An 18,262-nucleotide genomic window follows, 5' to 3' on the forward strand; every position below is an offset into this window, starting at 1 on the left:
TTTTCCACAGGAAAAGCTTTTAATATTCATATTTTTGAATTTTGTATTCATCACATTATCTGCATCGTCACCTTGTTGTTGTTGACACTTTTCAGTTTCTTCAAAACTTTTTAATGCTACTTTAAATTCAGAGAAACTAACAGCTGTTTCTTTCTGCGTCACAACAGTAGAAAATGTCTTATATTCTAAAGGTAATCCTTTTAATAACATTGCTACAAGTAAACTGTCACTGATGGTTTCACCTGCTAGTTTCAATGAAGCAAACCCGTTTCAGCCCATATCACGTAGTCGGCAATGGCCTCTTCATTGGATTTCGTGAGTGAAGTCAGTTCTGTATACAAGGCAATAATTCTTGGCTTGCTGCTGCCTAGATAATGTTCACGGAGAATCTTTAATGACTTCCTACCTTCATCTTTGGCATCTCGGATGATAAGGGAAAGACTTCTATCGTCGAGGTACTGGACTAGTTCTGCAAACACTTCAGCATTCTTCTCCGTCACCTCTGCACCGTCTCCATCTTGATTAACGACATCAAGAAGTTTTTGAAGTCTTAATTGGCCTAAGAACTTCACTTCCCACAACTCATACTGGCTTTCATCACCATCAAACACCAACCTGTGCCTGGGCCCATAACCTGTTGAAGTTACAGTGTTCATTTTTGGTGGATATCAACGAAATATGATGCGAAAGGCTCAGACAATGACACAAACGATGTTGCTCTTTCCAGTATATTTTCAGGACCATCCGTAAAAAACAAAACAATCATAACATGCGCATTCAAAGTGGCGCTTTATTCCACAACTAACACAAAACATAATAGAACATATTCACATAAATATGGGGTAACCTAGTTTATATCTAACATAATCGTTATCACCGCCATCTGCACCCACATTGCTGGCTGGGAGGAGGGGGGAAGGTGGGGGTGTCGACAGCCAGGAGAGAGATTAACGCATACTCAAGGATCATAAAAGGCAAGGAGTTTAAGTTTTTTGCTTATAAAATATCACTGACTTGATTTGGCAGAATATAAGTTGCCTTGCTAAAATTCTGGCATGTAACAATAAATAAAAAAATAAGTTTTATTCTTCCTTTTCTATTTATTTCTTATATTTCTTTTATTCCTTATTATCTGTACCTTCTTTGTGAGATGGAGGAGGTGGAGTGGAGGTAGACTGGGTATTGAGGGAGACTGGGTATTGAGGGAGACTGGGTATTGAGGGAGGAGGGAGGGAGAAAGGGCAGTATTTGTTTATGTTTGTGGTAAACTCTCACACCAGAGGGGTTGTAGTGGATTTCTCCCCTACAAACGCTGTTTATCGCTGAGTAGCCGACCCCGCGAATTCCCCAGTGTATGCCTCGTGGTCTAGGTCAACCAGCGCCGCCTTACATGACGGAGGTCAACTATTAAGCCACGCCTACCTCCGCTATATAAGACCTGACCTCGTGGTGACCACTCTCTTCTTCTAGCTACAGCCGCAGCAAGCTACATCACCTCCTCCGCCGCTGCCTGGCGGCCCTTGCTCCCGCCGGCGAGCATGGCGACCCACAAGCTGTCCTCCTCTGAGCATCCTCACCAACCAGCTCTCTCTACATCACGCTTGTAACCACGCTGCCACTTCCCAGCACCAAGCTGCATTGTACATCCAATATAACATGTATACAGAGAGCACATTGTGAGTTTCCTTTCTCCATCCCATCCTGAGTGTGAACCAAACCACCCATACCCCACAGGGTAAGCTGATCTGAGGGGAGAGAGAATAACTGGGGAATAATGCCGTAACTGGTGTTAACTGAGGAACAGGGATACCCGGTGTTAGGTTATGTTATTTCTTATGGCTTGCTGTATCACTGCATAATACCAAAGACATGCATGACAATGTTTCAGTCAACACAAGGGAATTGAGAACTAATCATAACGGTTCTTTGTTTATTAACGAAGTTACTCAAAATAAACAGTTACATATCAAAACAATAACCTATCTTCCTAGCTAGCTAACCAGGAGTCACATGAATCACAATACATTTCGTGAAACGGATAAAACCTTATTGGTACTCACATTATACCCCGCCATGTGAGATGACACCCACACATACCAACACTTCACTCTCTCCAAAAACAGACTGTGCTTTTTCAAACTGCGTCAGCCACAAAGGGGACACTACCTCTTTATGACATCACAGTTACAGGGTTTTCTTATTGGTTCAGCCTAAGGCATTCACTCTCACAAGTTCCAGCCATTGGCTCAAACTTGGCGGAACATTCAGGCGGGAAACACTTATAAGTGACATTGTTACATGCAAGATAGCAATTAATTTGAGTATACACATCCCACAGTTTGCACTAGATATAAAAATTTTAGGAATTAACTTATACATTTGAGTATAGATTGTGATAATTCATGTGATTGCTCAGAAGTTGTGGCTGCAGCTGTGAAGCTTCGTGACATCACTAGTGTATAATGAGTCTCCATATGCCCTGGTTTATTCATTGATCAGTTGTCTAAGTGCAAAATTAGCCCAGTCGAGCCATCATGTATCAATTAATTTAAAAAATTAAATTATAATGTTAAATGTTATAAGACAATGGTTTAGTAGTGCTGTTAATGTGTGTGCTGTGTAAGTGACTTGGCATGTCACGTCACCACCTGACTCCTGAACAAACTTTTCATCAACTTTTTCAAATCCTACAATGTGCTTGGCAAGCTCAACAATATTTCTTTGAATGTTTGACACACACACACACACACACACACACACACGGGAATTAAGACAACAAGCATCCAGTGAGGGTCTTGTTGAGTGACTGCATGGAGGCAAATTAAATGATCAGCTGTTGAGGAGCTTATCGCTTGGCAACACTGGTGCATGTTACCACTCCTTTCCACACCATCACTCTAATCATCCACACCTTTCTGCTTTCTCACTCCATATTTAAAAATATTATGTAATGTAATGTTGAAGGGATAGACCCTGCTGCCTTATGGCATCATGAAAATTGTGACCAAGTCCCAGGTTGCTGATCTGACTTTCTGCATCTTTTAAACACACCTGCAGGGTCTCAATTGTTTCTCTTACTATTGACAACACAACATACTAATATTGTTTCTCACTTTTGATCTTTTTTTCATTTTTGTATTTCTTTATGGTTATTTATTATTATTATTATTATTAATACATTTTTGCCCCCAAATCCCCGATGTGAGTCAGTGACCTGCGACCGGGTGGGCTAATCCCCGTATAAAAAAAAATAAATAAATAAATAAATAAAAAAGTATACCCGGTACTTATATTTATCCCAATCCCCCTAAAACTACTTCAGCTTTCATGTTTATTCAAGACATCTTCAGATCTGACATTCAATCAGAAGGTCAGTAATATGAGACCATTAATCCTCCACCCTACCTCCACCTAACATTGAGTCAGGTTAGGTCAGATTCCCCCCCCCCCTCCCCTGGAAAATTTGTTCCCAAAGCCAGAAATTTTTTAAAATTCCGGCTTTGGGAATGATTTTCCGAGCAAATTTCAATTCCGGTTATCGGAGATTCCGGCTAATGGAGATATTACTATAGGTAAACCTCTATTTGCGATGGGACAGGTTCCTGGACAGTCGGACACCGAAATGTATCACCGAAAAAAAAATTCCTAGAGTACTACAAAACAATTAAACAACACTCACCACATCATTAAGAAGAAGTCTAGTCGTCATCACATGTACCCTTCAAGGCTAAGGGGACTCATAACACTCTTGGGTTTGGGTAGGCGCTCTCCCGCAAGGCGTTCGGGGTCTGGCCTGTTACTCACCTCACTGCACGTGACTGCATCACACGAGAGATAATTGTACGTAATGAGTTATAGCAAGCTTGCTATTTGAGATAAAAAAGTGGGATTTGTTGCATTAGCATTGTATATAAATTATCTACAAACAGTTTTATATAAGTAATCACGATAAAATAATTATTTATACTGTATAAGCAAGCGCAAGTAGAAATTTTTTTTTTTTACACTTAATGAAATGTTTATACTGTACATCACTTTATACCTCCGTTGTTTCATGTTACTGCAATATGAACTTATTCCGCTATAAAGCATACATATTTAGGACAAATTAATTATTGAATAAAAGTTGGAAAAAATTATTACCCCCTGTATTTCGCTAGAGAGAGGCTATCTCCTTGCACCTTTAACGTTTTTCCACCCCTCCACCCTCGCCAGCAACTCAAGGCATGGTTCAAAACTCTCACAACAGTCTTATGAATAAATTAAATTGCTGTGATGCACGAAAAATCAGCACAAGCCGTAAGTACAAAAGGGAAACTGGAGTGCAGTCTACATAGTTGCCAGATTGTGCTGATGTTGCTAAATACACCCCCCTGTATGTGTCTTGCCTGTCTAGCATTCATACACGAATTTTTTTTTTTTACTTCACTTCACACATAAATTTGTGTATGAAAACAATGAAGTGATAATTTAGATTAAAAGCAATTTTGAGTATGAAAGCCTCAAGAGTGTTAAGGTGGAGTGGAGATATCATCCTGAGTCCCACACAGACTTTGGGGAGTCTTGAAGAGTGGAGACTGGAGGTGTAGCCTTTGTCCTGACCTTAAAGAGGGTGAGTAAAATGTTTGCTAGACATTTTCAAAGTTACATTATTCACTTCAGTCATAAAAACATGATAAAAATTGTGGGGACTCAATTCTTTTAAGCAAAAATGTAAGAAATGCTGCGATAAAGGTGTGGTAAGGGATTACTGGGTCTCATGTTCCTGACCTGACCTGTGGGGTGGGTGGTCTCATGCAATGTCAGGATACCCAGTGTCAGGGTAGGGGATTAGTAGGTCTCATGACCTGAAGATTATCTTGAATAAAGACAAAAGCCAAGTTGCAAATATATTTGTGGCTACCAAAAATGTTTATAAATTTTTATTCACAACATCTGTTCTATTTGTGTTAGAGAAATGAATTTGGTACCATTGCATATATAGGGATGCATTCCTGATGATGGTACTTCTTACCTATATGATATACTGTATGTAGTTTTGTTTATGAAAGGTACAATATAATTATGGGGACTCAATTCTTACTGAAGTAATCCCGAATAATTTATCTGAAAGTTGGGCGAAATAAATATATTTAAAAAGCAAAATATCTATACGATACAGGCGTGCAAGGTGCTTCGTGAATGGAGTAGTGTCACAGTGGAATTCTCCACTGTTTTCCCGAGTCTAAGAGATGCATCTCACACGAACAGACACAAGACCTGTATTTATTTACACAAAAACCATTGTACAATGTACATGTACAATATATTATAAATAAACAAAATAATGTACTGTATATTACTACAGTACTGTCCTCTTTTGTCTACAGGAGAAGTACTGTACTGTATATTGTCCAATCTCCTATTGTATCTGTAATACGTAACTGCTATCACTTTTTACGTCTTTTAACACTTGTGATGGATATGTGGTATGGGATTAGTGGGTCTCACCTATTGTATATAGACTCTTCTCTTATTTGTGGTAGAGGTAGGGTCAAGGAATTAGTGGTCTCATATTACTGACCTCCTGATGCAATATCAGGTCACCCATTGTCGGGGTGGGAGATCAGAGCAGAAGCACTTCACAGTCAGAGCAAAAGAACTTCACAGTAACTAAAACAGAGTACAATGTGAACTTTAATGATGTCCTCACGCTGTAAGATAAAAAAAAAAACACCGATGATAGCCGATAAACATTGATCTCCATTTCTAACACACATGTAAACAAGAATAAACAATGCCTGGACTATAGTTCACCAGATGGCCGTGAGGCAGCGTTCAGGTAGATGATGCTTCAGCTAACGAATGAAGTGATGCATTCTATATGCTGCCTTGGCTAGTTGGCAGGATGATGACTATCATGAATGTGAGTTTGTTTACATCACAAATATGGAAGTGGTCTTAATATATCAGCATCGTTGACGCAAATTATTGTAGATTGGGATATCGTAAATAGAGGTTTACCTGTACTGTAGTGCACTAGATGGCCGCATGACGGCATGTGGGTTGACCGCAGCTGTCAAGTGCATCAAGAGATGTGTTCCATATTCATCATTGGCCGAACGATGACTATCGTTCATGAAAATTGTTTACATCACCGTCGTTAAAGCAGAATATCTTAGATAGAGTGATCATAAATCGGAGGATACCTGAAATAGTGTTTGGTGTGTGCGGGTTGAAGGTTGGCCAGTCTCTGTTGATCAAAACAACTCATGCCATGCATCAGCAGGTGCAGGGATACCAATCATTCGGATTTGAAGCAGTATTATATTACTGTACTACCATTTCCCAATTGAGCTCTATTTAGTAATTAAAAGTTACCAAAACCATTTAATATAAACAAATTATTATGACTTATATTAATCATTATAAGGATTTTCTCTTAGATAATGATAGTTTAAATAATTGTACTCCGCAACTCATTTACCAACCTCCAATCACCATTGGACAGGTAAATTTTTTTACAAAATGAACTGTATACATTTGACTGAGTAATGGTTTATCACATAGCAGCATGTGACAGACCTGAGCTTGAGGACACCAACAATTTTTAATGTACTGTATTGGTCCTAACCAGTGGCGACTCGTCAAGCTGTATGATACATCTACTTATATACCAGATTTAAAAAAAATCATTAAATTTTTCTAAAAAGATTCAGTTAAAATGTTGTCTTCATTATATATTGACACCATTTTCATAATAATAATACACATAAACTTAGTTGACAATCATAGCAAGTTTGCAAATGTACTTTCTTTTTACACATTTAGCACACGTGCTACACTGAAATATGGGCTGCAACCTCTGTAGTTCAGTGATTTGTCTGATATGTGCGGTGGATGAGTATAATAGCAGCTCTCCGACTTTACAGTAGACATACCTTGATCAATACTAATGAAAGCTATCTACAGTCAACATTCTCATAAACTGCAAAGCTTATCAAAATAATAATAACAACACTGACAAGAACGGCTGAGATAGAAAGGAGCTTTTCTTCCTTGAAAAGAATCAAAACTTTCTTGTGAAATACCATGGTGAATGACAGATTATCTGCCTTAATAATAATACCCATTGAAAATAAAATGATCACAGAAATAAAGGACCTTAATGAAAAAGTAACTCTGATACATGAAAGAGTTGCTGCATGGAGTTTATTTTCAAGTAATGCCCAGCTGAGCCCCAGAGTATTCACGACATGAACTTCAACTCACAAACTGGACCCTAAGGTAAGTAAATAATATTCTTTTTTTTCTGTGTGGCAAATTTAAAAAAAAAAAAAATTGCAGTCCTCCTTATGCATTTCATCACGAGTCACCACCACTGCAGAGGTCCAGAATATACTGTATAGGAGTACCTGTACACTGAATTTCTTTTTGTCAAACTTAGCATAATAAAAAAATCTATTTTAATTCAATAATGCATCAGCCAGGTATACTGTAGCATCATACCTACGTCAACAATGAAAAAATCAAGGAAAACTCAAAGAAGATAGATAAGACATGAGACTCACCAAATACTCCACAAGTGGTGAAAATGCAAAGGTGCCGATGCCAGAACCACAAACAGCAATACCAGTGGCAAAAGAACGTCTCTTCTCAAAATACCCTGTGACACACACGATGGCAGGTAGGTAGATGAGACCAAACCCAAGACCTGCAAGACAAATCATATTGTAATTTCTTTGTTATATATTCATCTTAATAATGTGCAGTACGTATTGTATATTCTGTTCTCAGACCCATTCAACATTGTTGGATAGGTGGGCTTTGTTTAAACCTGACTTTCATTTTCTTTGGAAAATCCCCATTTATGCAGTGGATATTTTCACATGACCGGCTAAGTTCCTATTAACGCTATTTTACCATGAGTGCGCTCTGATTGGCTAATCGTCCATTATGGGCGAACAAAATGGCAAAATATCCACTGCATTCATTTTTTCTAAAGATGTTGTTTGGACGAGAGTAGGAAAATAGAAATGACAATACACAGGTTAGGAAGTTAGGTGAGGTGAGGTAAGGTAAGGTTCTAATAGGTTCAGGGCATAATCATTTTGATTTGATTAGCCAATCAGAGTGGACTCATGGTAAAATAGCATTAGTATGAACATAGGCAGTCATGGCAAAAATCCTCTGCCCCCATTTATGAGAAGATGTCAAAAGAGATATTTGAACTAACCAACCAAAGAAACTTACCTAATTAACTAACTTCCTAACCGGGGACCCCACCATATTAAGCAAAAGGTACTTATTTTGATAGTTAGTACCAATGAAAGCAACTTTATTGAAGCATCATGTTGTAATTTTATGTTTTAAGTGGACGTGAGAGTATGAACACTCAGACTGAGTGGCTCGGTTGTTAACAAACAGATGTCACGTGGAGACTTGGCAGATTTTTTGGAGTATTATTTACGATAAATAATTCAACTTTTGACATTATCTCCAAAATAATATGACTGTCCAAGAATGTTGAAAGGTAACATAACCTATCTCTAAAGTCCAAATAGCAAAATATTAACTCTTTCCATAGACACTGGCGGGGACGTTACAATGAATCTTGTTTCTCACTCTGGGCTCTTTGATATCTCAGGACTAAGTCAAAGATTGAAGTGCTCTATACCTCCCTATATTTGGTAGCTTATCGATGTTGCTGTAGAATTAGGTGGAGGATGCATCATGAATCCTAAATCATTGGAGCCAATTTGTGTAATCAATCCAGGAGCATGACTTTACTGAGCATTCAACTTGTGGTCACAATCTAACCCCTATCTACAGTCATAAGCTGTTGACAAGTGGAACACTTTAACTTTTACTTTTTTACTTTTATCCTCTTCGCCACTGATCAGCTTGCTGGCCTCTTGGGAAGTCGGTCACGTCCCTGTTATGCACTGTTTGGAAGCACTGGGCATGCACCGGCTCCTGAATATGTCGGAACCTGCTCCAGTGTTGATCAAGTCTGGCCTTGAATGAGCTCACATTCGGTGTCATCACAACACACTCTGGCAGATTGTACCAAGAGTTCACAATTCTCACTCCTAAAAAGATTTTCCTCAGTTTTCATGACTTGTGGCTTCTTCAACCTTCAGCTGTGACCTCTTGTGGGGCGGACAATCTGCCTCAGGAACTCTTTTTTTCAGCCCTTCTACACTCTGACTTTGCTTGGTTCCTGGACCTGGCATACCTAAGAGGCTTGCAACCATTGTTACCTGTCATTTTACTTTTATCCTCTTTGCCAATGATCGGCTGGTTAGCCGCTTGGGTGGTCGGTCACATCTCTATTATGCACTGTTGGCAAGGCGTGCACTGGCTCCTGAATGTATCTGAACCTACTCCAGTGTTGGTCAAGTCTGGTCTTGGTGCCGTCACAACACTCTGGCAGGCTTGTTCCAAGAGTTTACAATTCTCACTCCAGAAAAGTTTGTCCTCACAGTTTTCAGGACTTGTGGCTTTCTCAACCTTTAGATGTGACCCCTGTAGGGCGGGCGTCCGCCAACTCCAGGTGTGGACACTCGACTAAGTAGTGCCCCTTGAGATGTTTATATACCCCAATTAAGTCCCCCCTTACCCATCTGTAGTATAAGCAATGCAAATGCAGGTGTTCTAATCTCTCAGGGTAGCTGAAGTGCCGAGGTGCAGGCACTAGTATGGCGGCACTCCTTTGGGCATTTTCAATCAACTGACAGTCCTTAGAGTATCTCGGGGACCAGACGGGGTGACAGTACTCTAGGCGGGTAAGCACCTCACTCTTGAAGATCGTTACGAGGGACGGACCGTCTAGATATCTGAACGCCCTTCTAAGACCTAGTTGCTTGATTCACTTCCTCACAATGGCCCGAGAAATTCAGTTCATTGTCAACATACACACCCAGGTCCTTTACGCATTTGGTCTCCATTAATGCAGTTTCTTCGTCCTGTTGGGATAATATGATACGCCTCCTTACCATTGGTACGACCCAGGTGCATCCTCTTACACTTCGTGACACTGAATATTGGCAGCCACATTTCTTCGACCACTCTTGAAGCTCATTGAGATCTTTCTGCGGCTCTACACAGACTGTTTGGTTCTTAATTTCCATAAATAACTTGGGTTCATCTGCAAACATTTGTCTGGAGGAGTCTGTAGCTTCTGACATGCCATTTGATTAAGAAAGAGGCGTCGTCTATGATATCACAATCCTTTCAGCAAGCTGCTGTGTCTGCTTCTGCTCTGTAGCACACTAATCTAAGCCAGACCAGATTGGTCTGAGTATTCTTGTTCTAACACGAGGATACACTATTAGAATATATTTTTAGTACAGTTTAAGATTTTAATTGTGCTATTAACAAAATGGCTCGTGTCATATTTCACAACATGATAACGGGCCCTCAACTAAATGAAATGTCATCTATCTGGAGCTTCAGCTGCCTGGATTCTCAATTGAGTGGGACCAACCTAACTAAACCAATATTTTTTCCCACTGACTAGATTCTTACCAAAGCCTCAACAAACTCTTCCTCGAATGATGAGATCCTCAGTTCAATGGCTTGTCAATAATTACCAATGGCTCTTCAATTAATAGTACACTAAACTGACTGATTGCTCATTTGAGTCTATTCTCATCAGTCTAGAACTTCATTGGGCTTAATTTTCAGATGTGGCCCAGAATTAATTAATCCAATGACTGGTTGTTTGCTCAAATGTACCTCACCTGACTGGTTCCTCACTCAACTTGTTCCTCAATTGACTGCAGTTTTACTAGTCTGGGAAGTTAACTGATGAACCTTCGTGGAAGTAGGTCTTGATTCAACTGGAGCCTCCTCACATGACTGGACTTAACAGATTAATGCTTCACCTGAAAGAAATTCTTTGATTGGGCCCCTTACCTGCACCAAGACCGATGGTAACGTAGAGTGTTTCAACATTGGGGGCCAAGATAGAGAGGAAGAGTGCGAGGGAGGCGAGGAGGGAGCCGATGATGGTCACAACCCGGCACCCGAATTTGTTGACCAACATCCCTGCGATTGGTCCTGAAGAAGTTGATGATCATTAATAACACGTGAGACAGTGAATCTTTTATTATAATTTTTTTTGGGGGGGGAGTTTTATTCCACAAATTAGATATCATTAAGGTACAATAATCACTTAGGATTGAATAAAAAATATATATTTATGGGGCTCATAGCACATGCACTCCATTATTTATGACAGGATTAATACAGTACTCAGCAAAATATAAAATAAATGGATTCCTTGATACATGGAGGCATAAAAATTTATAATGGATGCACTTATAAATTTTGGAAAACATAGAAACACTAATAATTAACAAGGAAAAGTAATTGACAACCAAAACAATCCTGCTTTTGTATAATTTTGTTTTTCTTGTTTGTTTTGCGAGACTAAACACCGGTTCCTTAACCTTAACCCATTCAACATAGGGACACCACTTTTTATATTATATTTGGCTAGTGACAGACATAGTACACAAGGGGATAAATATACAGTACTGAATCAACTCTTGCGTCCTCGTTTTGATATCCCTAGAAATATCTTAATTATGAAAAGAATGAACTGAAATCTGAACTAAAGTTTTGGAGACCTGAACACAGTTCCCTTACTGCAGGAGCATATAAAGGGTCCGGCTGCTCCGGCAGAGAAACCTGACGGTTTTTAAACAAGGCTGTGCTCGAAATCGTTGAAGTGGGAGAAGTGACCTTGAGTGCATGTGCAGTTCAACTGAACTGAACTGAACTGAGCTGCGCTGAGTTGAAACAGAACATAAGGGATGAAGTGGCAACAGTACCTCTCGAAATGCCACATCGAGTAATAGGGGAAATTACACACCCGATTGTAACTATGTGTAAAATAAGAATGGACACCATCTCGCTGATGTAATTTTTAAGAAGTGAGTCTTGTCTAAAATGCTTTGAGATGTACTACAGTTTGGTTAATAAATTCAGGTAAAAAGTCATTCAAGTTTTTTTTTAAACCATCAAGTTTCTCTACTGGACCCTGTTTATACTTTCAAGTGATTTGGATAACATTTAATGATTAAATAACCTTCACTCAACAAATGAGTTCAGTATATGCACAGTACAGTATAATGTACTTGGTTGTACAGTGTGATATCTACTTACTCAAATTTGTATGGACAGTTGAACAAATTTCTCAGATGAACAGGGGCCTTAAGTAACACAAAATACTGAATATCTGACATAACCTTCATATTACTAATTCAGCGAAGTATCCCTCAAGTTGTTAAGTTTTAAAGTAAAACCCCTTTTATGGACATTTGAATAAACAAATGGAAAGGAATATACAAGTAACAATGTTTCTATGGAAAATGGGAAATGCATATAAGTAAAGAGCCTCAATTTATGAAATCAACAATTTGTACAAGATATAAATGGTGGCTTAAAAAATAAATGGACCTTCTGGAGACAGGGCAAGAGAGGATACATGAATGGATTAGTAAATATTATTAAAAAATGTAATCTGACAGACTGGTGTACAACTGTTCAGAAAAGTTGTAAGGATCCAACCTGGGAGAACGAGAAGTAGAGTTAGACATAGTGTCTCTTACAATGAAGAAATCCTTACATGATCCAGGACAGTTAATGGTTTTATATGGGAATAAGATTATTAATTTGCCTAAAATAAACAAATTGCATGTATATTGTGACGGTTCAGTTGTGTCAAGTGGCAGGACAGGGTGTGGGATCCTTATAAGACAGTACTGTACTGCACTGTATACAGAATAAGGTACGGATGACACCAAAATTGGACCCCGGCTAAGAAATTTTATATTATCAACATAAGCTGAGTTAAATGTAATGTTAGTAGGATTGGAAAATGTTGTAAAGAGCCATAAAGATGCATATATATTTGTTGATCGTAGGGCAGCTTTGGGATCTTTGAACAGCGGGAGTCCTATCTTTGAATACATTATTGGTTCAAGTAGAAAATTAGTAAATACAATAAGGAAAAAAGCCCATTGTGGTCGATTTGTATGGACCCCTTCACATGTGGGAATTGGTCTAAGTGAAGCAGTAAATATAATAACAAAAAGAGCCACGGAAAAGGCCGAGATCGACATAATATGTTGTAGTGGACGTCTCCCCTACAACTGCCTACAACTGCGTAGCCGCAGCCACCAGCTGCTACCATCTTCCCTAGCAACCAAACTAGCGGCCCAAGCGGGGGGCGTCACCAGATGCCGCAGTATCCTAGCAACAGAGCCAAAGACCGGTTACTTCTCGGGTTTTCCCTACATGACTCATAGATGACTCACGGCTGCTGGGTATATAAGCTCTGTCTCTCCATTGAGATTCATTCTGGCCTCACTTCTACAACATGCAACACCTCCTCCTCCGCCGCTGCCTGGCGGCCCTCGCCTCTCCTCCGCCTGCCTGGCGGTCCTCGCTCCCGCCAGCGAGCATGGCGACCCACCAGCTGTCCTTCTCTGAGCTTCCTTACCAACCAGCTCTTATTCTGCTCTCGGTTCCTGAACACGCAACACCTCCTCCCAGCAAGCTCCTCGCTGTCCAGCTTTCATTCAACCAGGAGGCCAGCAACAGGCAACATCTTCTCTAACGAAGCTCCTGCACATCTACCTCCTTCAACACGCTACTCACCGAACGTGTCTACTGAGCAGCTCCTCACCACACGGCACCTCCAGCACCAGACTGTCTATCATATAACTTATATTATACAAGAAAACCACCTTAGAGTTTCCATCCATCCTGAGTGCTAGACAACATTAATATCAACGAAACCCTACAATGTATTAAAACTTTGAAACAATTAAGGAGCAAATTACGGAAAATATAATCAATAGAAGATAATTTAAAAAGGAATGAAATATATGAGAAAAGTGAAACAATGAAGCATTACCATCATGTTCTCATGAACACAAATTTTACACATGGGAAAGATAGGAGCAGGTGGTAAGATTCAGTGTATATGACGTTAAAATTAAGATACAAATATTACTGGGAACTTGGAGCTGAGAGAAGTGAACAGGATAAAGAATGTAGAGTTTATAAAACATCCAGATCCCATACCCTGCCACATTATATACTGGAATGACCATTGCTTAATGTATATAGAAATGACCAGATAAATAATGTCTCCAAGTAAATAGAGTGGATGTTTAAAAATAAGAAAATAGATGAAATGTTAAAGAAATATAGAAATTTTGCATCTAGAATATAACTGTATGTACTATAAGTGACTATATGAGATATACCCGTATTAGGGATTTATATGAGTCCTGAGAGGGACATTCCTGGACTGGGGTGAGGATGACTTATGTCAGTTCATCCCTTTGAGATGTATTTTTCTTTATCTCAATAAATGCATCAATCAATCAAACAACTTCCAAATCCTTAAAATGGATATACTCTCAATCTTAAGGAGAAATAAATTAATATAATTCAGCAGTTGTGATAAGTAACCCTGGATATATACAGTATATCTGTGTGTGTGTGTGTGTGGTTTATTTCATTTTCATTTTTTTTACAGTATTAGCTCACTAGAGCACAGGTCCACATCAGGGCCTGGGGGCGAGAATATAATAATAATAATAATAATAATAATAATAATAATAATAATAATAATAATAATAATAATAATAATAATAATAATAATAATAATAATAATAATAATAATAATAATAATAGAGACTAAATTAAAAAAATATCAATAGTGAGAAACAATATACAGTATGTATGTTGTGTTGTCAAAGTAAGAGAAACAATTATGACCCTGCAATTATGTGTAAATGAGGCAGAATGTCAGATCATTAACCTGGGACTTGATCACAATTTTTGTGATGCCATATGGAAGCAGGGTCTACAATTACAAAACACATTATGCTTCCAATATCTTCCCAGGCGGTAGTACCTCCCTGTTAGATAGCTGCCTACAACCTACGACCTGGTATGTGTTGATGTTTGAAAATATTTACGTTTTTATTGATTTTCCATTGCATGTCTAGATACTTTTACTTTTATATTCGCCACTGATCGGTCACGTCTCTGTTACGCACTGTTGGCAAGTACTGGGCATGCACTGGCTTCTGAATGTATCTGAACCTGCTCCAGCGTTGGTCATGTCTGGTCTTGAAAGACACTCGGTGCCGTCACAACTCTCTGGCAGATTTTCCCACGAGTTCACAATTCTCACTCTGAAAAAGTTTGCCCTCACAATTTTGTGGACTAGTCGCTTCTTCAAGCTTAAGCTGTGACCCCTAACCTCATCTCACCTCTTTGCGCGGGAAGTCATAGACGAAAAGTGTCTTACTTTTTACTTTTATCCTCTTCGCCACTGATCGGCTTGTTTGCCGCTTGGGCGATCGGTCACGTCTCTTTTCATTTATATTCTTCACCAAAAGATCGGCTCGCTAGCCGCCCGGGCGATCGGTCACGTCTCTGTCACGCACTGTTGGCAAATACTGGGCATGCACCGACTCCTGAATGTACCTGAACCCGCTCCAGTGTTGGTCAAGTCTTCTCTTGAAAGAGCTCACACTCGGTGCCGTCACCACACTCTCTGGTAGATTGTTCCAAGAGTTTACAACCCTCACTCCGAAAAAGTTTGCCCTCACTGTTTTCTGGACTTGCGGCTTCTTCAATCTTGAGCTGTGACCCCTTGTGGGGCGAGCGTCCGCCAGCTCCAAATAAGGACACTCAACTGAGTAGTGCCCCCTGAGATGCTTATACGCCTCATCTAGGTCCCCCCTTGCCCGTTTGTAGTATAAGCTAGGCAAGTTCAGGCATGGAAGAGTTGACAGTTGAAATTTTTTTCGTAAGATGGCAGGTCAACAGGTACAGAAAATGCTTAAATTCACTATGATAATGATATGTTTTTAATAAATTGGGCCAAAAAGTGACAAACATAAGGGTTAAAGTTGCAAAAAAGTCACGTAACTGCGAAAAGCTCTGTGATTGGTTGTGACGTCACTAGTTGGGGGTAATATCGTAAGTGAAGAAATGTGCCATGAAGAGCAGCTTCAAACGTAGGTTGGATGGATATATGAGCGATAGGGGTTGGGTGTAAATGGGACTGACCAGTATGGGCCAATAGACCCGCTGCAGTTTCCTCCATTCTTCTGTACTTTTAGACAGAAAAAACTCCCATGTTCACACCAGCTCAGCTGTCATGTACTCTTACCTGGTAGACTTTCTCTTTTTTTTCAGTGCATTTACAGAGTATATCAGTACTAGATGGAGATATGAGTAAATTTAGAAATAATGACATTGTCTGGACTTTGTGCCGTTATTGTTTTGATGAATCACTAATGAACCACTGGGATATATCATCATTTATATTAATTAATGGGTAAAATTTTACTATAACTACCATAAGTATTTGGATGTTTAGATTCGAGATAGGCTATATTGGGTAAACTTTAAGTTTTGGTCATCCCTGTACTTAAACATGCAGACTATGTTTTTTTCTGATGGTTTGCGTTGTGTCATGAACGATTTAGACTTTCATTTCTATCGGAAATCACTAGTTTTGAGTTACTACCCCCCCCCCCTTACCGATGTACAGTATGTTAAGCTAACCTTATAACTCATCGTACCCTAACCTAACCTATGATCTCTACAGGTATTTTCTTATGCGAACGAAAAATGATTTGCTACAGAAATCCTGTAGAGATAATGTGTCTTATTGTTTAAAGTACCTAGTCCCATAGTTAGAATCTTAAGGTTCCCCAGATGACCAAAACCAAAATAATACCAATATTGTTTGGAATGTTTATACTATGAAATTTGTTGTATGGGCAGCTAATATCCATTGAATTAGTTTATGTGCTTAGTAATATTTATATATTCAAAATAGTATTACTGTGTTGCACAATAAAGCACAATTAATTATCTAATAATATTTATCTACTGAGCCGATCAGCCGAGAAGGTTGGACATTACAGCTGGCTGCTTCCCGCTGGGAAGCAGCCAGCTGATTGGTCACTTGCCATCCGCTTCCCAGCCAACCAGCGGCGAGTTCTACAGACCGGGCCTCGCTTTCGGGTTGCGCGGTAATTGGCCAGTTACCGCTTTCACCTCAGTCAATCAGCAGCGCCGCTCACTTCATACCTCTCAACCTGATCCGGCAGAATCATATACTCTGTAAATACCCCCAGCCTCGCCGTGAAAGTCATTCTACTCAACGCTCTCAAACGAACAGGCCTTCCTCTCAACAAGCTCCACCACACAGCAGCTCCCTAGCACTGCATTGTACATACAATACATGTAGAGTTAAGCTATTCTGAGTTTCCGTTCTCACGTCCATCCTGAAAGCGAGATCTCCCTACATGTACGTATGTATGTGAGCCAGTTCATCCCGCCAAGTGCATCTTCGGAGCCTCCTCCATCGACTTCCTTGGTCACAGAGTCTCGTCAAGTGGCATCCAACCCCTTACCACAGAAGGTAACTGCCACCATGGAGTTCCCCAAATCTGAAACAGCGAAGAAGCTCCGAGAATTCCTGTGTTTAGTCAACTACTACCACCGATTCATTGCCCAGTCTGCTAACATCCCCGCTCCTCTCCACGATCTTCTCAAGGGACTCTCCAAGACATCTCACAGACCTCTCATATGGACTCAAGAGGCTTTTACAGCATTCACCATTATTAATCAGCACATCACACACGCCTTACCCTGCTGGCTCACCCTGCCCCCAATGCCTGGACCGCTCTCACAACAGACACTTCTTCTACTGCCGTGGGCACCGTCTTACAACAGGAGATCACGGAACCCTCATACCTATTGGCTTCTTCTCACAGCGGCTTCAACCACCTCAACTCAAGTACAGTGCCTTCGTTTGAGAGCTCCTGGCCATATATCTTGCTGTCAAGCATTTCCAGCACTTCCTCGAGGCCCGTCAGTTCACCATCTTCACTGATCACAAGCCCCTCGTCCATGCCTTCGCTTCAGCCTCCCAGACACATACACTTTGCGTTCTTCGCCACTTGGCTTACATCTCGGAGTTCACCAGCAACATCCAACACATCAAGGACAGCCACAACGAGATTGCCGACACCCTCTCTTGTTTTATATCCAGCATTCTTCCCTCATCTCCACCAATAGATCACAAACAGCTCGCCGTAGCTCAAGAGAACGACGAAGACCTTGCAGCATACAAAACATCTCCCTCAGGTCTTGCCCTCCAAGAACTCCCTGTTCCTGGTACGAACATCAAGTTGTTGTGCGACATGTCCTGTGGGCAGCCTAGACCGTT

At 40.1% G+C, this 18,262-nt stretch overlaps 1 protein-coding gene across 1 annotated transcript in view; it reads right to left on the reverse strand.

Moving 5' to 3' along the window:
* The window catches only part of LOC121875260 (monocarboxylate transporter 12-like), a 118,086-nt gene that overhangs the window by 61,779 nt on the left and 38,045 nt on the right, over window positions 1-18,262 (reverse strand). The window contains exons 3-4 of the mRNA XM_042379720.1: window positions 10,900-11,043; window positions 7,551-7,693 (exon numbers count right to left, since the gene is read on the reverse strand). Coding sequence (XP_042235654.1) covers window positions 7,551-7,693; window positions 10,900-11,043 — 287 coding nt within the window. The remainder of the gene's footprint in view (window positions 1-7,550; window positions 7,694-10,899; window positions 11,044-18,262) is intronic.

Source organism: Homarus americanus, unplaced genomic scaffold (assembly GCF_018991925.1).
Source record: "Homarus americanus isolate GMGI-L3 unplaced genomic scaffold, GMGI_Hamer_2.0 scaffold56241, whole genome shotgun sequence".
Lineage (NCBI taxonomy): Eukaryota > Metazoa > Arthropoda > Malacostraca > Decapoda > Nephropidae > Homarus > Homarus americanus.